Source organism: Zootoca vivipara, chromosome 2 (genome assembly GCF_963506605.1).
Source record: "Zootoca vivipara chromosome 2, rZooViv1.1, whole genome shotgun sequence".
NCBI lineage: Eukaryota > Metazoa > Chordata > Lepidosauria > Squamata > Lacertidae > Zootoca > Zootoca vivipara.
The window spans coordinates 54,683,877-54,705,028 of NC_083277.1; the positions used below are offsets into that span (position 1 = coordinate 54,683,877).

The window sequence follows — 21,152 nt, forward strand, 5'->3', positions numbered from 1 at the left end:
TGAATGCCATGTGCTTTGTGGTGTGAACACAGCCTATGTCCTTCAGACCCCCCCCCCCCGGCTGCTCTCTCTTAGGGCTTATCCAGACTTCCTTTTGTGCTGTTATAGGTAGAAGTCAATGCTTTAGAGCGCCATGACCTAGCCCCCTCTTTTTTTGTCCTGGTGCTGTCTCCATGAAAACCCATTGAGTTACCACTGAGTTGGAGCAAATGGGAAATTGCCATTTGTTCTGACTCAGCGTTAAAGAGAAGGTTCTCATGGGGGAAAGTGCCGAGGGGGGAAAAAAGGACTTAGATATGGCGCCTTAAAGCCTAGAAACTGTGGGGCAAAAGGTAAATGTGGGTGAGTCCACAGTGTTGCCAACCTCTTAGCACCTGCTCTGCTTTCCCCGCTTAACTCCTACTTAGATGGAAAGGCAAGAGTGTGATCTCGCAGCTTATGCTCCATTAATGCTTAACCTAGACTGCGAACGTCAATCTGTAGCACTGAATTTAAATGAACTTCCAACCATAAAGACAGCTAAGCTCCAATGAGCCCTGGACCCTTTCCCAGTCCCATTAAAGCCAGCAAGCTTCTTCTCTGCAGCCTGCGCACCAGACTAAGTCTATTCTTACACATGCTCATTTTCACAGCTCGGTATATATGGGGATTTTTTTGTGCACTCTGGTGACAATTGCTCTGCCTCTAAAATGATTTGCACAACAAAAGGGGGTGTCCCCCATTATTTACTCCCATTCTCTGAAGATGCCCCCCCCCCCCTGTAAGATTTGCTCTCTGCTTGGAATATGCTGCTCCTTTTAAAATGGAGAGAGAAAAAATTGGGTTGGGTCTTCCCACACTTTGCACCTGATTCATTTAATATGAGACTGCCACTGGTTAGGCACATACTCTACTAAAGGGCACAATCGTGCGTGTGATGTTCACACGATTGAAAGCCTGCAAATCTGCCAGCATATAAGAGTAGCTGGAAGTGCTGGGTTTGTTACTTCGGGGGATTTATTAGTTGTGATGGGGGTGGGGAATGCTCAAAGTCTCCCTCTCCCTCTCTCCCCCTCTTACAAACACATGCACACAGATGTCATCTCCAAAGCAGTCCTTGGGGTCTAAACCATTTGCAGAGCATCCTACCCACCCACTGCTGGGCTGGTCTTGAGTAAACAAGCCTGGGGCTCTTACAGCCCCTATCATCACTCTTGAGCAAGCCCAGGAAGAAAAACAACCTTGGGACTTTTTGTTTTCCTGGCCTTTTGCCCTGATGGATAAAGCAGCCTGAATATGGAGAGCTGTTGACAGGGAGAGAAAAGGAGACAGGGAACCATCAGAGAGAGGGGTGGGGGGAGAGAGGAAGAGAGAGAGAGAGGTGTCTTGCTAATGCCTCTCCTCCTCCCACCAGCTGCTTTTCAGGAAGCCCCACAGCCCACTCTTGCTCAGTACAGCACAGAAGTGCTGATCTCCCCACCCCTCTTCAACAGGGTAAGTGGTGCTTGTGTCCGAAACAAAAGCTGGGGAGGAGTGGCTGAATATAGCACTAAGCCTTGGGGCTCAGTTCTTGGCTTTGTTGATGCATCTGTGGCTCTTCAGCCACAGTGGTTCTGCAGCAAATTGCTTCTGCTTCAAAGAAGAGTGATGGGACACAGGTCAGCTCTTGTACTGACACTGGTCCTCATCCCCCCACCCCAACATCTTCCTGACTGTGGCCATGTTGCTGAAAACTCCTAGCTCCATTAACTCTTGGCAAACGAGCCATCTCTCTAGGCCTGTTTCCTCTATGATAAATAAGGGCCATCGTTCAGTGGGAGACCACATGTTAAGCATGCATAAGGTCCCAAGTTCAAGGTCTGTAATGTAAGTTCAGCTGGGATATATCCCTGTTCTCAAAGCCTGGACAGCCACTGCCAGTCCCTGCAATCCAACGGTGGATAACCTGTGGTCAGACAGGTGTTACTGGACTCCAACTCAGCCAGCATGTTGTAGTCTAGTAAACCTTGATGGACCACTGGTTCCCCACCGCTGCTGCAGACCGAACTCAGCTAGAGGGACCAATGGTCTGACTCAGGAAGTTGCTAATCCTTCCTTTGCCTTGTTCAAAGAGTTGCTTTCAGTGTCTGCGTAGAACACTTTTGCTTGATTCCACTCTAGGCTATTGTCCATCATGCAAATAATTAACCACAGGAATTAGGTCATCATGACCACATCACACTTTTTCATGGCATTCTGCACCAGGTCAAAGTACCAACAGCAATTCATAACAGTGCATAGTGCCAGAGTTCCCTTTAGGATTTCAACTGTCCTATCCCACAGCCCTTAACCGGAAGCAAAAGCAAGAGCAGTGGGGAAAGGTAAGTCTCACTTCCCCTCGAGGATCTATGGGGTGAATGGAGAAGGCAGTTGCATGAAAGACACAGGTCCTATTTCTGTCACATCAACCCCACCAGCTGTTGAAATATTTGCATGGATTCTCAACTGTGGGGATCAGAAGGAGTGAAACTGCGCACTCAGGGCTCACCCAGCCTTTCTTCTGTGCCACTTTCCAGGCACAGGGTCACACTTTAAAAAGCTCCATGTTCAAGTGTTTTTGTTTTGTTCTTTTGTCCCGGCACATTCCCTGGGCAAACCCACATTTTACCAAATGGCAACTTGTGGGAAAACGTAATTGCCGTTTGATCCAATTCAGCAGAAAAACACAGGTTTTCCCTGGGAAAGTGCCAGGACAAACAACCCCCCCAAAAAACTGCTCGGTAATGGAACTTAAAAGCACAGACTGGTGCCTAGAAACACGGCACAAAAGGAAGTCTGGATGAGTCTCCAAAATTACAGTCAGCTGGGTGGGCCCAAGGTCTCAGTCCTAAAGCCCTCAAAGCCTACCTCTTTCAACCTTCTTGGATGAGGGCAAACTTTGCTTACATATACTGTTTCAGGGCTTAGAGCAGTATTCTGGGCAGAGACCAGCAAAATCCAAGGGGCTGCCCCTTTGTCCTCTCGTGCCCTTCACTGGGAGCTGAGCCAAACAGCCTCAATGGGAACTTCCAAATTGACCAGGCAATCCTGAAAGAAAACGGTGACCCAAGACTGCTCTCCAAAGTTAGGGGAGAGAAACCCAACAGCTTACAAAGCTCACATTGCCAGTGGGCTTGACACAGCACCGCTCCCTCCATGGACAACCTGTAAGAATTATAGCCAAGGTGACCGAGACCCCTTCATGCTGCTGGCCCAACGTTATCAAGGAGCAAAATCTGGCTGTGTCCTGGTTCATCTCTGCTCCTGCCAAAATGGTGGGAACCCTCCTCTTATCTCCTGGGAGGTCAGGATGGGTCACAGCTAAGCAGGAATCTCTTAAGTGCACTAACCGGTCCCTTCACAGCAACATAACTCCCAAGGCCTCCTGGGGCCTCTTCCCAGGGCTGGGGCATGATGGTGCTGTCTGTGAGGCCAAGGAGAGACAGGGAAACCAGCAAGATGCTCAATGAAAACAGCAAGATGCAATGAAGGGTCATGGGTGAATAACTGGGAGGGGGAGGCCGCTATCGGGTATCAGTTTTGCCTCAGCTCATCGTGGTCGGACAACTCGGAGAAGTCTCCGTGTCCTGCTTGATGAGGAGTCAATTGAAATGTTCGCTCTGGAAAGCAAGCGACTTACATGGGGTCTCCCGGTGCTTCTTATCCTTCTTTGTTTTATGCCCTGACTCACATAGGGGCTGAGCAAAGGATTTTCCCTCCCCATCCAAATGGGTCACTTACATTGATGTCTTTTCCTGCCCAGTTGCATTCTTCCCTCCATTCCACAGGCGCTGGCCAGTAAATCTGTGAGCACAAAGATAAGGAAAAGATCATTTGCCAAAATATGTTTGTATTTTAAGAAATGGGCTCCTAGCATAGTCATTCATCACACTTGAAGTTAGTCAAATGCTGCTAAAAATGCTGATAGTTTTTTTTGTTTAACCAACCCTTAGTTGTAATGTTCCTGGCTTCCTTTATTCACTGTCCATCACCTGTCTCCTTGGTATTTGAGACTTGAGTTTTCCCCCCAGAATGGGACGTAGAGCAATGTACAAAGCCAGCGGTGGGCCTTATAGCTCCTGTTTATTTACACCACCCTTCCAGGCAAAGACAACTTTTAAAAGATAATTAAAACCATACAATGATTTTTTAAAAAATCAAAATAAAACACTCTGGTGACAAAAGTATACCCTAAAACACCAGCAGTTTAAAGGAATTTAAAATGCCACTTAAAACTCTCTTAATATAATGCAGTTTGAAACAAGCATTTACAATCTGTTCAAAACACAGAAAAGATGGAGGCCCTGGGAGAAAGTCCCAAAGATATTATACTGCTACTGAAAAGGCCCTGTCTCTAGTATCTACCAGTCTGCTGGCTCCTCACAGTGGGCAGGGCCTTAGAGGCCGATTTTAAGGCCTGGGTAGGTTCATGTAAGTGATGAACTGCAAGGCTGATATCCCAGGGAGAGGGCTAAGGTGGGGGATACTTTGCATGCCATGCTAGGAGTCACTGCAAATGAACTCCTTGGATCTGTGTGTTCCACTATTCTGACCCTCATTTCTACTGAGTTTAGGTGGCGCTGTGGGTTAAACCACAGACCCTAGGGCTTGCTGATCAGAAGGTCGGCGGTTCGAATCCCTGCGACGGGGTGAGCTCCTGTTGCTCAGTCCCAGCTCCTGCCAACCTAGCAGTTCAAAAGCACCTCAAAGTGCAAGTAGATAAATAGGTACCGCTCCAAGCGGGAAGGTAAACAGTGTTTCTGTGTGCTGCTCTGGTTTGCCAGAAGCGGCTTAGTCATGCTGGCCACATGACCTGGAAGCTGTACGCCGGCTCCCTCGGCCAATAAAGTGAGATGAGCACCGCAACCCCAGAGTCGGTCATGACTGGACCTAATGGTCAGGGGTCCCTTTACCTTTACCTTTACCTTTAGTGCTTGCTTCATGAGCTTTGATCCGATGATCCTTGCAAATGGGAACAATGCCACACCCATATACCATATACTACCCTGTACAGTGGTATCTTAGGTTACAAATGCTTCAGGTTACAAACACTTCAGGTTACAAACTCCGCTAACCCAGAAGTAGTACCTCGGGTTGCAAACTTTGCTCGAGGATGAGAACAGAAATCACACGCCGGTGGTGCGGTGGCAGCAAGAGGCCCCATTAGCGAAAGTGTCCCTCAGGTTAAGAACGGTTTCGGGTTAAGAACAGACTTCCAGAACAAATTAAGTTCATAACCCAAGGTACCAAAGTAGTAAAGGGAAAGACAGCCTGTAAGTCTTTTGCCACTTCAGCGGCCATGGTGCAAAGCTTTGTACATGTTGAGGAAACCAAACCTGCCCCACAAAACCGTTAGTTCACTATGTGCAAAGAAATCAGACAGCAGAGCAGACAGCCATTATGTGTCATCTAAGGCAGTGGTCTTGGGCCTCCAGATGTTTTTGGCCTACAACTCCCATGATCTCTAGCTAGCAGGACCAGTGGTCAGGGATGATGGGAATTGTAGTCTCAAAACATCTGGAGGCCCAAGGTTGAGGACCACTGATCTAAGGAATATCAGGAACTATCTTGTTCTGAGTCAGGCCATTGAGTCATGTACACTAACTGATAGTAGCAGCAGCTCTCCAGGATGTTAAGACAGGTAACCAGTGTTGCCTGTGGATACTAGGGAATGAACCCGGGGCCTTCTGCATGCCAAGCATGTGCTCTGCTAGTGAATTATGCCCCCTCTTCCAGCCATACCGGCAAAAGAAGTGCAAATGCTCCAGGAGCAGAGGGTTGGCGGTGGCTGCATTGTGCTCCCTAAGAGTTTCCCCTGCTGGGCTAGGAATGCGGCTTTCGTCCACAGCCCAGCGGTAAGGGCGTCAGCAGCCTCAACCCACCCTCTTTCCAACTCCATTAACAGGGAAGTTTATTATAGAAGATTTCACAGAGGAGTCTGGAATGCGGGATCTGTTGTCATGACGAGCGAGCGGGGAAATGGCACTACTAAAGGCTGAGGAGCAGAGGAGGGAGTTGAAGAGAGAACATAATAACTCTATTGATTGCATCCAATATTGGTGTCTTACTCAAAGCAGATCCATTGAAAATACTGGACATAATTATCTTCTGCCCATTAATACCAGCGTAAGGTACAACCCAATGCCATCATTTATTTTAAATGGGTAGTATTCAGCTAAGTTTTACTCATTGAAATGAATGAATGTAACTTAGGTAAAGGTAAAGGGACCCCTGACCATTAGGTCCAGTCGTGACCAACTGGGGTTGCGGTGCTCATCTCGCGTTATTGGCCGAGGGAGTCAGCGTACAGCTTCTGGGTCACGTGGCCAGCATGACAAAGCCGCTTCTGGTCGAACCAGAGCAGCACACAGAAATGCCGTTTACCTTCCTGCTGTAGCGGTACCTATTTATCTACTTGCACTTTGACGTGCTTTCGAACTGCTAGGTTGGCAGGAGCTGGGACTGAGCAACGGGAGCTCACCACGTGGCAGGGATTCGAACCGCCGACCTTCTGATCAGCAAGCCCTAGGCTCAGTGGTTTAACCCACAGCGCCACCTGCATCCCAAAGGTAACTTAGTAGGTTAATTAACTTCTGAGTAAAACTTGGTGGAACACCACCCAAAGTTTCCATATTGTCCTTCAGTTCAGAATTTCTGGGGTGATTTACAATAATGGGTCTCATGTCCAGATAAAGGTAAAGGTAAAGGGACCCCTGACCATTAGGTCCCGTTGCGGAAGACTCTGGGGTTGTGGTGCTCATCTCGCTTTACTGGCCGAGGGAGCTAGCGTACAGCTTCCTGGTCATGTGGCCAGCATGACAAAGCCGCTTCTGGCGAACCAGAGCAGCGCACGGAAACGCCGTTTACTTTCCCTCCGGAGCGGTACCTATTTATCTACTTGCACTTTGAGGTGCTTTCAAACTGCTAGGTGGGCAGGAGCAGGGACCGAGAAACGGGAACTCACCCCGTCGCGGGGATTCGAACCGCCAACCTTCTGATCAGCAAGCCCTAGGCTCTGTGATTTAACCCATACCCTTGCCCCATTTGTGGTGGGAAGTCCCAGGCAAACAGAGCCAGGCTACCTTCTTGTCCTGCTTGCTGATGTTGTCTAGGCTCAGGGAGGCCAGGTAGTTTTTCCCACCCACGAAGAGCCGTCCCCTCTCTTCATCCAGCAGCAGTGAGTCATAGCAGCAGGAGCGCTCCAGCTCATACGTGCGCAGTCCGTGGCGCAGTCGCAAATCTGGAGAAGAAAAAGGAGGGAGATGAACCACGATCACTTGCATGTTACGCGCAACTCCATCTGTAGTCGCAAAGTTAGAGAGAATCAGCTGGAGTCAATTGAATACAGCATAAGGCACCTAAGTGAAGTCCTAACAATTATCCTTTGATTTCTGCTTTTTAAATTGGTTTTTATTGTTACAACTGCATTCAGGAATTGAAAGGAGAGGCATAAATGCTGAAATAAACAAACAAAGCTGCACTCTGTTAAACGTGGCCATTTCCCTATTCCAGAGGATGTTTATGCAACTTAAAGCAGTTATGGCTTCCCCCAATGCCATATTGGGAGCTGTAGCTTGTTGGGAGTGCTGAGAGTTGTTCTCCTCATAAAGCTACAATTCCCAGAGTTCCCTGGGAAGAAGGATTGACTTAAGCCACTCTGGGAATCACAGCTCTTTGAGAGGGGAAAGGGGTCGCCTAACAATTATCAGCAACCATAACAAGGGATATGACAAGGGTTATACTGGAGATTTAATAGAATTGGATCAATAGAGAAGTTGCAGGAGGAAAAAAGTTAACATAAGGACCCACAAAGAGGAGGAGGGAAGTCCATGGGAGTTTATGGAATTTTCTTTTTGTTTTGGTTGTTTGACGTTTGTAAACTCCAAAATCTGAAAATTTAATTAATTTATTAAAACATATATTCTCAGCACCCTTAACAAACTGCAGTTCCCAGAATTACTTGTTGTTGCTGTTGTTTAGTCGTTTAGTCGTGTCCGACTCTTGGTGACCCCATGGACCAGAGCACGCCAGGCACTCCTGGCTTCCACTGCCTGCTGGAGAAGGAACTGGCAAACCACTCCAGTATTTTGCCAAGAAAACTCCATGGACAAAGACAACAGGCACCAGAATTACTTGGGGACTGTTTAAAGTGGCATAATGCTGCTTTAAATACAATGTGTGGATGTGGCCTGAGTTTATCTGAGAGATGGCATCCTTAAAAGTCCTCTTCCTGACACTCCCTTGTAGTCCAAAGGCCTCTGGCAGTCAAGGATACTGGGATATCCCTTCTGCTCATATGATGACATAGTTATTATGATTGTGCTGCCCATAAAAGCCTGCTATATGTGTGCAGCCAGATAAGGGAGTCCTTCTCCTACTCCAATAAACTTTCAGTCTGAACAAACAGAAAGGTGTAGAGAGCTCAGAGGCCTAGAGGGAAGGCCTTGGCTTGGGCAAGATCACATAAAGGTCATCTGAAGAGCCAAGACTTGGAACACTGGTCTCCTGTCAGTTATGCTGGTGTCCCAATTACTCTTGTCTGTGTGGGAGATTTCCACACCCGTTGCTTAGATGTCAGAGTATAAGGTAAATCACAATTGAACTAGCTAGCCCCATCTTACGTCTGCTTATTTTGGAGGAAATGATAACCATCATTTATCCCATGTATGAACTTTGTGGCCAAGCAACAGCATGGAGCTACTATGCTTATCACAGTACATGAAAGTTAACAGAGACATGAGTGAAAGAACCTTCACCTTTATCGCATGGATAAAGGTGCGCAGCCAACTGGAAGCCGCGCCTTTGTTTTTGAACGGTTCTGGGAGTGAAACGGACTCCCAGAATGGATAAAGTTTGACAACCAAGGTACCACTCTACGTGGTGGTGGTGGTGGGGGGGGGGACAGATCTGAAAATGCATATTTGCAGCCTCGGTGCTCCAGTGGATGCTGCTGACATCTGGAAATGCAGGTGGTGTCCTGTAGACACTCCCAAGCCTCAAGTTTCTGATGAACCTGCTCTGGCTGTGGACCATTCAAGCACTGAGCGGGGAGTAGGCTGGGTGGTGGTCAGGGGCTTCTGCCGATTTCGTCTTCCCACCCTACCCCCACCCCGTCTGTGGCCTGTGTCCTCTTACACCCACCTTTCAAGCCCGGTCCCTGATCTGTTCCACCAGCTTTAACAGGTTAGCAGCTTCAACAACAGTGTGACGTTAATCTCCCAGCACAACAGGCATCTGCGCAGAGAAAGGGCCCTTTCTCTCCGCAGAGAGCCTAATCTGCTTTCGGCAGCAGGAACAAATAAGCCATTGTGGAGAAGGGGAAGAAAGTGGCTGGCAGGGGAGCAACCCACTCGCTAATGAGCTGCTGCCCATGTCGGGTGCATAGGGTGCGCAGGGTCCAGAGGGAGGTCACGGCCTGATCTGCAACCCCACCCCTCCCCCCTCCACTTCCATGTTCCTTGGCTTGAGTCTGCTTGAGTCTGCTTCTAGTCCAGCAGCACCAGACAACCAACATGGCCTTCTCTCCATGCCATCTCCCTCCTCCTCCTCCTCCTCCTCCTCCTCCTCCTCCTCCTCCTCCTCCTCCTCCTCCTCCTCCTCCTCCTCCTCGGCTTGGTATTGACCTCTGGCTGGGCCACAGATGGGCATGGAAAAACCTGAGCTGGCCTGGCTTAGCACAACTGCTTCCCCTTATCTTGCTCTAGTCCTGCATGTCCCTTCCTGACCTATCTGCTTTAAACACAGAACCTCCAAGTGCCCCTATTTTCCAGGGACAGTCCCAGGTTTACAGAAGCCATCCCCATTTCTGATTTGATTCCAGAATGCCCCACTTTTCCTTAGGATGTCCCTATTTCATCAGAGAAATGTTGGAGGGTATGGAGTTATGTGACCCCCCCCCCCCCCGAGCCAAGGAGATAAGTAACTATACAGCCTTTGGAAGACATCTGAAGGCAGCTTTGTACAGGGAAGTTATTAATGTTCAATGTTTTATTTTGTTTTTACCGTATATAATTTGGAAGCTGCTCAGAGTGGCTGGGGTAACCCAGTCAGATGGGGAATAGTAGTAGTAGTAGTAGCAGTAGCAGTAGTAGTAGTAATAGAACAGGATGCCCCTGTTTTCATCAGATAAATGTTGGAGGGTATGTAAACAACAACTACTCAGAGCACAGAACTGGAAAGGACTTGAACACCTACATATCTCACGATGGCAACACAACGTATGGCCCTATTTGAAAAACTGACAATAAGGGAGCATGCCTTGAACAGTGCATCAGATGTGGACAATGTTATATCAAAATATCGCACCCCTTCGTAAAATATTTGAATGAACACTGGCAGCCACCGGCTTCGCACGCAGGCTTATGGCAAAAAACAACACGTTCTTTTGATTGTAGCTTGTTTTAACTGATTTATTGTATTTTAACATTGTTGTAGTCTCCCCTGGGGCCTTATGATGAAGGACGGATCAGAAATCTTACAACAATAACCATAGGTTGCATGTCCCTCTACTGAAATGAATGGGAGAGTCCCCACCATCAAGGAGTTCCACGTGTGCAATGCAATGAAGCCTCAGAGCCCACACCAAAGTGCTGGGTTTGGCAAGAGAAGAAGCTAATGAGCACAGTCTTCACAGCAGCAAAAATCAGGCTATCATGGCCTTTTCCAGTTGTTGGTCCTGCTTTGGAAGGAGGCTTCGTTCTCATGCCCCTACATCGATTATTTAAAGCCAAATTGAAATTGTGGTGAGCTCATTGACTGTGACCTTCAAAATCTACACATCTGCTTCTCTTTGCATGGAAACACAAGGCTCTGCACCTGGCTAGCCAGCAAGGCAGGCAGCCACACACCTGTGTGTTCTACCTGTATGTTTACATTTCACCTCTCCTCCTCATACTCTGCAGAGAAAGGGAACTAGCACACAGAGGAGGAAAGGGAGTGCAGGAGTGTGGCAGGGAGACAAGGAAACACTTTATCTAGCACCTTCTTGAGAATTGGTTTTTAATCACATTAATCCCTGGTGAACTGATAAGCTGGCCAGCTTGCTTTCTCTGTCACTCATAGGAAATTCAGTAGAGGCTTTTTATGAAACAATAGGTTGAAAATAAAGATGTCAATGAGGATGGAAGAAAAAGAACGTTGTCTTGTCTGCTTGGGAAGCAGAAATAGCCTTTTCCACTGTTTGGCATATTTTTAACTGCAGCACATAGTTATTTTCATATTCTTTTGATGCTAAAAATGCCAGTCTCCAGTTTTAGATATTTTAGCGTGAGGGTGACTAAATTTATCTAGCTGGTGGGCTGGATCCTCACTTTCCTATCTCACATGGGCCATTTGGACAAGTGGCAGCGCCACCCCTCTGACATCAAAGGCGCTTGCTGTCAACAACAATTGTCTATGTGGTGCTGACATACAGCCTTTGCTTTGTTCATTTGCAGGTGTGATTTGGATTCAAACTACACCTGTAAATAGACATTTCCCCTCTGCACTCCAACAAAGACAAAGCTGGTCTGCGGGTGGAAACTGTTCAGTTGCAGGAGCTGTTTGGATCAAAACCACCTGCAAAAAAGACAATTTCAAAGGCAGTTCCTGTCAGAATTCATCAGCGGGGTCACTGCCACTTGCCAAGGAACAATAAGAAGTGCACTTTAAGCTCCCAATTGCTCCTTTGCAGCTGCATTCAGTATTTATCTGCCGCACACTGGGCATCACATACGATGGCAGGTGGGCACAGTTTCCAGGGAACTGTCTCTTGGGGAAGATTAGGACCCTGGCTGGGCCTAATGAACCCTGCCGTCTGGATGTTCCACACTGCAGCTGTTTAAGAGGTGAATGGTGCTGCTCAGTGAGTGATCAATGACAGCAGTTACTGCTGCTTGGGGGCTGAGGGATCAAAGAAGTCTGGTGAGCTTTGCCTCGTTTTGGTTGCACCAAAATCACTAATGTGTCCCCACTGAGGAGGGTGGTAATGTGAGAATGGAGTTCTACCATGGTTTGCTCTCCTTTCTCAACTGCCCTCCCCAGGAAAAAAGCCTGGTGCCATTGCTGTCAGTTTTTAGGCATTCCTACACAGAAACTCCCATTTACCAAGGCCTTTATTTTTTTCATTGGGGTCATACCGCAGTATATGATTTTCATTTAATTCATTGTTTACATTCTTTAATTGGGTGGGTAGGAATGATCTTTTTTATAATTCTGTTGCATGAGCGACTTTGTTTTTAGATCAAAGTTGGCTTTTATTGCCTTTCTTGACGCATTGCTTGTAAATGTATTGATGCTTCGTGTGTATGTTATGAAACTATAAGCTGCTTTGAGGATTTTTGTGTGTGGAAAGCAACAAATAAATGAGGATAACATAAATAAGAATAGTAATAAGAATAAGAGCAAACACATCCAGAATGCTCCAAAAGGAGGGCCTGCGTATCACTCCCTCAAAGCAACCTAACTGCTCTCCCTTTTTCTCCTGTACCACAAACACTAGGGGTGGGAAATGTGTGGCCCTCTATATATTGCTGCACTATGGCTCCCATTATCCTTGCTCATTAGTCATGCTGGCTGGGGCTGATGGGAGCTGGGAGTCCAACCACTTCGTTCCCAACCTCTATTCCCACAAGCAGGACACCCCTTCCCTTCCCTTCGCAATCCAAGTGACGCACTGTTGCAAGGACTTGGCCATGAGCATTCAAGGACTTCATAAGGGGTAACTTGGCAATTAAAGCTGCAGCCTAGCAACTTTAGAAATCACTCAAAAGATGAGACGTTCCAACATGTCATTAGATTTGGCCAGCTGCCAAAAGATAAGAAAGTGTGGCCGTGTTTGGGAGAGAGAATTTCCCTAAAGATTGCACCTGTGCTAGCAACTCTGACTAGTGCTCCACCAACACTGCTGCCATCAGTGGTAGAAAAATCTGGTACTAGTCTAGTCTGGCTCTCAATGCATTAGCGCTGCTTTGTCATTGTAAAAGGGGATGCCAAAAAGAACCCTACCAAAGGATAACACTTTGGTAGAATCCATTTCTCAGCAGAATAAAATGTACCCAGTGTCCATGGTACTGCACCGTGACATCTGCTACATCCTAGAAATCTAATGCTTTATTAAAGGAAACCTTGCAGAGTAAGGGTATAGTAAAGGAAATGTTTGAAAAATTGTAAAGCATGCGGCGTAGACCCAGAAACTAGCAAAGGTATGATGATTGTACGGCTTCATTACCAGATGTTTCAACAATGAATGACACAATTTGTCGAATCTGCTTTTCCTTAAAAATCAAGCAAATGAATTAGACAACTTTCTGTGGTCCATTCCAGGGCAACGTTCTATGATATCACCTCTGAGTGTGTGAAAGAATTTCTTCCCCTCTTAGCAAGAGATGCTTTTGTATCTTATTTCACATAAGCACAGAGTCTATTTATCATACTAACAGACTATCTAATACAGGGGTCAGCAAACTTTTTCAGCAGGGGGCCGGTCCACTGTCCCTCAGACTTGTGGGGGACCAAACTATATTTTTGGGGGGGGGAGAATGAATTCCTATGCCCCACAAATAACCCAGAGATGCATTTTAAATAAAAGGACACATTCTACTCATGTAAAAACATGCTGATTCCCGGACTGTCCGCGGGCCGGATTTAGAAGGTGATTGGGCCGCATCCGGCCCCCGGGCCTTAGTTTGGGGACCTGTGATCTAATAGCTGAAACACTCCCAGATACTTGAAAATAAGCATTCTCAAACACTAACAGGGTATTTTATAAGACAACCTTTTTTCTGAATTTTTTGTGATAAATTGAGGGTCGTCTTATACATTGGTTAATATGCTAAGTAAGCAAGGGCTGGTGCAGCGGCGGTAGCAGGGAAATGTTGTCTTATACATGGAGTCGTGTTATACATAGAAAAATACGGTAATATTATTAATTTGTATACTACTTAGGTATATGTCCAAATGGCTTCTAAGCGGTTTGCAACTACAGAAAATCCACACATGAAATTAAAATATTCCATAACAATTCCATCAGAGCATTAAACCTTCACTAATTAAAATACATAATAAAAAAGCCTGTTTCATTCAGCTAGGGGCTCTATATGTTTTTAAGCAAGAGCACATGCTCAGGATTGCTTAAAGCTTAATTTATATGCCTTAATGTTAAGAAATCCTGATCATGCTGTCTTACTTCATATATTAAAATCCATTGGTGTACCACAGGGGTTCTAGATGAAAACATACAGAGAAATAGCCCACTCCTAAACTATACAATCTGAGTATTTTGGTTAACAGCCTTTTAATATGTCTGTTAGCCAAAAATCTGTCTAGTCCTTTACTTAAAAAAAGAAAAGTACTTGTACTGTGGCCCATTATCAAATATTTATCAGAATGTTTCTGGTCATTTAAAACTTGTAAAGTACTAGCTCGGTCACTTAATTTGTGGTGTTATATAGACATGAACAAATGTTCTGTTTTGGCTTCCCTCCCCCCAAGTGTTCATAATCAGGCAGTCCTTATGCATCTCTTTCTTAAACTTGAAAGAAACACATCCCCACAACATATGGGATCAGAGCCAGATCTCAATGACACCAGCACATAAATCTGAGGCAGTGTTGCAAACTTAAGGAAACTGAGTCTCTAGCTACACATGAGTGTGAAGAAGAAGAAGAAGAAGAAGAAGAAGAAGAAGAAGAAGAAGAAGAAGAAGAAGAAGAAGAAGAAGAAGAAGAAGATTCATTTTCATCTCACTATTGAAAGAACAGAACTCTTCCTGATTTGATAGCAACAGAGTGTGCCTTTCTAAATGCCCCACACTTCCTTACTTGAGTCCTAGCACATCCTGGACACTGAGTGCACCAGCTACAATTAGTAGCATCAGGATAATAATACACAGCTCTCCATGACCTTGTGTGTCTCTGTAAAGATCACTTGTTATGTTATAGGAGGCAGGTAGGGCCCTGAAGGAGTAGCAAGGTGGGCATCATAAGATGGAAACGCTCAGTATATAACATATTTGTAGCTGTCACCCTTTCCCTCCACAAACATAAACTCTGCTTCTCTGCTTACCACCTCAATACCTGTCTTTCTGAGTTTTGCTCTATGGAAATACATTGTTCATAACATCCTACTGATGGCCTCATCACCTATGGAGGACTGCCCATTCAAAACCCTAGAGGTCCCCTGTAACACCTATTCCTGGTTCACACCTCCTCTGAAAATGTCACACACACACACACTTTTCATCCATCCCCTCTGTTTGTTTGATGTCCGCCTTACTATGAAAGGAGAGCTTCAGACGCGGATTGGTGCTGGTAGCCGAGGCTCCATTTCCAGCCAGCAACAGGAGCACCAGTGCCTGGATCATAGCAGCAGCTGCCTCTTCTCCTCTGCAGGCGCTGGACTCTGAACCTCTGGCAGCTGAAAGGCGGAGAAGCAAGAGTGAGATTGTCTGCCAGATCGGGTTACAACAGCAGCAGCCCCCCCCCCCCCCGCAGGATAAGTGGGAGAAGGAGCGGGGGAATCCTCAGCCTGCCTTGGAAAGGGAAAGACCCATCTAGCCAGCGCTGATCTCCACCCAGACCCACCTGCCAGGTTTCTGCTTGTCAAGTCACATCCAGAAATGCAGCCAAAGTTCTCTACTATGGTGCAGGCCACTGTAGCACAGTGGTTGGAAGGCTAGACTATGGCCCTGGAGGCCTGGGTTCTAATCCCCACTCAGCCATGGTGCTACTGGGTAACCTTGGGCCAGTTATTATCCCTTAGCTTAATCTACCTCACAGGATTGCTATGGGTATAAAACTAGAGAGAGGGGGACCCCTGTGTATTAGAGAGAGAGGGAGGGGGGACTTCCACAACTGCTGGCACAACTTATTTTTCTGTATTTTATTTAGCTACTTTATGCAACTCTCAGCCCAAAGTCCTGGTACCCCCCCCTTCTAATCATAATTTTCAAGATGCACTTCTGACCTTTTGGTTTCAGATCTGTACTTCTTGGTACCATTAAGCACAGAACCACGTCATATTTTGGTGGCGAATCAATTACTTATACAAGGATATGGCTGCTAAGAAACCGCTTAAAAGCCATTTTGGTATGTGAGTGGTGTATTGATTAGTTAATTCATTAATGTGGCCATGACCTGAACAGCACCAGGATTTTACAGACAGTAACTCAGGGCTGGCACTGAATGTGTGAACATTCAGGCTCAGGGTCATCAACAGAAAAGAGATGGCATCCTATTTAGATCTCGTACAGAATACTATTTCCCTGTTTGGGTACTCCATCAAATGGTCAAAGCAGTGCTAAGAATGTAGGGAACTACTTTTCCTAGTGGATAGTAGTAAGATGTCCTTGACTTCAAGACAAAACAGAATCTTGTTTTACCTTACAGGCTATCAAATGTATAAGCTTTCCTGGACTATGATCCACTTCATCAGAGTTTCCTAGCAAAAACAACAACAACGTTAAACTGCCCCCCTGGCAATTTGTGCTTAGTGCTGCACTGATCTTAGAAGGCACCCAGTGCCTATAAAACACAATATGTTTTCCTTCTTATAAGATGTTTCCCACAGCAAGATAACATATGTGGATATGCCACTGGAAAGTGAGATTGGTCATTTGCTGTGAAGAGAAACCCGGATTTCATAACCTTGTCATTCACAGGATTGCAGAGGTCCTGATCACATGGGATTTGTGATTATTACACTCCTATAATAATTTGGTGAGAGGATTCATGTGCAAATGGTTTGGAAAATCGAATGGATTTCGAAAATCTAATTACCAGCCAGTTGCTAATCTCCCTTTCCTGGACAAGGTTCTTGAGTAGGTGGTCACGGACCAGATCCAGGCACTCTTGGAGGAAACTGATTTTCTAGGTCCATTTCAGTCAGGGTTTGGGCCCAGTTTTGGCACAGAAACTGCTCTGGTCGCCCTGTACGATGACCTCTTCTTGGAAGAGAGACAGGGAAAATGTGCCCCCGTTAGTCCTCCTTGACGTCTCAGTGGCTTTCGATACCATCAACCATGGTATCCCTCTGAGAGGATGTCTGAGTTAAGGGCGGGTGGCAGTGGTTCTGGACCTACTTGGGGTCCAGAAGGTGTTGCTTGGGGAGCGTTCTTTGGCCCGGTGGAGACTACAGTGTGGGGTTCCTCGGGGCTCAATTTTATCCCCTATGATGTTTAACATCTACATGAAGCCGCTGGGTGGGGTTATCAAGAGGTTTGCAGTACGTTGTCAGCAATGTGCTGATGACACACATCTCCACTTCTCCTTTGCATCTGCAGGTGAGGCAGTGGGTATGCTGGCCCACTGTCTTGCCTCCGTCGTGGACTGGATGAAAGCCAACCAGGTCTCTTGTTCTTATTTTTATTATGTATTTTGTTTTTTATATTGCAATTTTATGTTGTGAACCCCCCTGAGATCTACAGGTATAGGGCAGCATACAAATTTTAAAAATAAATGTGAATAGGCCATTAAGTCCTACATCAGGGGTCAGAAAACTTTTTTCAGCAGGGGGCCGGTCCACTGTCCCTCAGACCTTGTGGGGGGGCGGACTATATTTTGAAAAAAATATGAACAAATTCCTATGCCCCACAAATAACCCAGAGATGCATTTTAAATAAAAGGACACATTCTACTCATGTAAAAACACCAGGCAGGCACCACAAATAACCCAGAGATGCATTTTAAATAAAAGGACACATTCTACTCATGTAAAAACATGCTGATTCCCAGACAGTCCGCGGGCCGGATTTAGAAGGCGATTGGGCCGCATCCGGCCCCCGGGCCTTAGTGTGGGGACCCTTTCCTACATTCTAAACTGATGCCTGCATTACACCTGCTTTGAGGTTAATGAAATGAACACCACTCTGAAGAAAGTCTCTCCCGAGTTCCATGTGGTTTACTCCAAGATAAGTGAATATAGGGTCACAGCCTCCAGTCAAACACTAATGAGATTGGAAGTGTGACAGCGCACTAAACAAGTGCTAAATCCTAAACCCTCTTACCTGGGAGTAAGCCCTGTTGAACTGAATGGGACTTACTTCTGAGTAGACCTGTTTAGGACTGCAGCCTTAAATCTTCCTTATAGCTCATTAGGGTTGGCAACAGGCGACTAGGAAGAGCAGCTTCTACTGTAATACAGCCACACCACATAAAGAAGTGATCTCATACTTGTGGCTTTGGGAATCTGTTGTGCATTTGCTTGGCACCAGCCATGTTGTCTTTGATTTTTATTTTACTTTCAGAATCTATGTTGTGTTCTTAGATGTCCCCTGATGGCCTCTGAAAGGGTGGGAAGATCATTGGCCAGCTCAGCATCTCATGCAGTCCCATCAATACAGATTCTGCATAAAAGGGTTCTGTGTACAGATTCTATATGAAAGGGAGATGGGAGCAGGAAAGCCATTCCTCATCCCAAACAACAGTGGATGTGGTGACAAAGCAGGAATGAAGAATGAAATGCTCCATTCAGCTTTTCTCTGGGGGCAGAGAAAGGAGAGAAGGGTGAGGCAAAACTACAGGACAGTTGGGCTTCCACTGTGGTAGAGAGGCATATTGTCCTGAGAGAAAAAGAGTATGATTCAGCTAAGGAGATGCTATGAACAACTATGATTTGTTTTTGTTAACAAAAGGAAACAACATCTCATATTCCAGCAAATTATGACACCCAGGCGTATAAATGAGATTATGGGCACTTCCAGATGACCTGTTTATGTAACATTCATCCTGATTAGTTTGCTGCAAGGTTAAATGGTGGTGCATCAAGCAAGCCTTATTCCACACTTCCCAGTGCATTTTCCTGTCACTTTCTTTATTGCTACAAAAACAAATAACCCAGGTCTTTAGGGGAAACAGGTTGTGTTGTGCAAGATTTCCCAATTGCTACAAAAACAAATAAACCATTTCCTTTAGAGGAAATGAGTTGTGCTATGCAAGATCTCACAATCAAATGCAATTGTGCAGTCTGGATTTTCCAACATGTAACTGAATGCTGCTGAAACTGTGACAGTCTGAATGTCCACTTAGCGGCATCTAAACTGCATCTAACTATATATAAATTTAATAAATAAATACTACTACTAATAATAATCTAAGCAATCAGACATCTATTCGTTTCTTACTAGATAAGAAACTTTTTTTGTGTTTGCAAAGAGGGCAATCGACCCAACTTGGGTCTTTATTTGGGATCAATGGACTGTCCAATCCTTTGACCAAGGAGCCTCCCCCACCCCCTCCACCAGGATCTGTACCTCAGTTTTGGGGAAGGCAAAAGTTACTGGCTGCTTTTGTTAACCTTTTTCCAGCTGGAGGGATTGGGCCATTAACATTCTGCCCCAGTTGAAAGTTTAGAGAGGGTGGAGAAACTATTCAGGGCAAGCTGCTCTGAAGGGCATCATGGCCTCCAAGAGACACTTGATGCCCAAGCATTTGAGCTTCACACAAAAGGCTCTGACCATCTATTGTGATGAGCAGCTCATAAACCCAGACAAAAAACCAACTCACTCTACACCCATCCCTAAGGGTGAATATGGCTTTTCAGCAGCTATCTGTTGGCATGGCAACCAAGGTCAAAGTATCCCAGGAACTGTTATTCGCATTTGAGGCTAACTCTGGTGCAGCAGCTCCCCATCTTTTCCAGTCACCTCACCTCAAGCAGATGCAACTTGGATGATTACAACTGCATCATCCATGGAAACAGGGCACCCTAACTCCTAAGCAGAAGAACCCTTGGGGCATTTTAGCCCTCAGACAAAATTATGCTTCTTTCATTTCACATGTTAAAAACTGCTGTGGTTCCCTTCTATTAATCAGATTGCATTGCAGGGGATTGGACTAGATGGCCCTATGAAATAAAACTATGGAAAAAAAGTTGCTCTTAAATAGGAAGAATAGAGATGAGCAGGGATGCTTTTTGCAGCTGATAACCCAGGATATCTCTTGCCTTACAACTGCTAGGGGTGGGGTAGACCTGGACGCAAACAGCTAAATAAATAAATATGAAAACAAAACCAGATACAAATAAACTGCAATTGCTCCACATCTATCTTAATGTATTAGGGGGAATCCCTCTGCCCCCAAATATATCTGGACATAACAGAAGCAGGAAACCTTCTAGAGTCCCTCCTCCCAGACACACAAACCAATGCACACTCCTCTCCTACATCCTATCATGACATCCTCCTCCTATCATGACATCTTCCCCCAAATGTCCCCCAAATTCCTTCTTCATCCTACCAAGGTATACCAAAGAACATTAGAGCAGTCTGCTGGACCAGGTCAATGGTCCATCCAGTCCAGCATCCTGTTCCACATGGCCACCCAGATACCTGTAGGAAACCAGAAAGCAGGACCCAAGGCTGTGGTATTCAGAAGCATCACTGCCTCTGACCCTGAAGGCAGAGCAGAGCCATAATGGCCATTAATGTTTTTCTTCTGAAGTTCAGAAGCCTCAGAGGCAGCCTACCTTGGGCCTGCAGAAAACATTCTGCTGTCATTGTTCCTTATTCCACCTCCTGGGAGAGACTATAGTGATGGAGCACCCATGTTCTTCATGTATCACAGGTTCAACTGCTGGCACTACTTTTTTTTTTTTTTAAGGGATCAGGGAACTGGTGATTGGGAAGCCTAAAGCCTGAGGCTTTAGAAAGCTGCTTCTTGTCAGAGCTGACAATACTTAGCTACATGGACAAATAGCCTGAGCTGATGTTAGGTGGCTTCCTATGGGAGCACGTCACTATATCCTGCATGTGTATATGTATTGCTGAAGGGCTTCATCAATGACTGACTTTGGACGCCACATCTTCATAAGCTCCTCTATATTTGTTCCATCTGCAGGGACCACCCCTGCCAGGAAGCTCCTTGAGCCTGTACCGGTCCTTCCTTGCACTATTTCTTCCAGTGATTTTATGTGCAGTAGAGCTGCCTGTGTTCTTGGGGAAAGCTCTATTAAACTCTGATGCTATTGTAGGTCCACTGCTGGAACAAATCGCTTCAAAGCTGCAATCTAAAGACACACCACAAGGCCGGCGTTCCTGCAACCTACTTTTCACTGTACAGATGGTCCGATCAACAGCCTGTAAGGATTTCCTTTCCCTCTCTAGCCTCTCTTGCCAAAAGGCAATGCTTAGCACAGACCCCTCACCCATCCACCTCCAACATCTCCAGACTAAACCTTGGCAG

The 21,152-nt window shown here is 46.0% G+C and overlaps 1 protein-coding gene across 1 annotated transcript in view; it reads right to left on the reverse strand.

The window, feature by feature from the left end:
• Positions 1–21,152, reverse strand: part of SEMA3B (semaphorin 3B) — a 53,922-nt gene that overhangs the window by 20,907 nt on the left and 11,863 nt on the right. Inside the window, exons 2-4 of the mRNA XM_035106003.2 lie at positions 15,250–15,390; positions 7,080–7,237; positions 3,739–3,801 (exon numbers count right to left, since the gene is read on the reverse strand). Coding sequence (XP_034961894.2) covers positions 3,739–3,801; positions 7,080–7,237; positions 15,250–15,337 — 309 coding nt within the window. The 5' untranslated portion in view covers positions 15,338–15,390. The remainder of the gene's footprint in view (positions 1–3,738; positions 3,802–7,079; positions 7,238–15,249; positions 15,391–21,152) is intronic.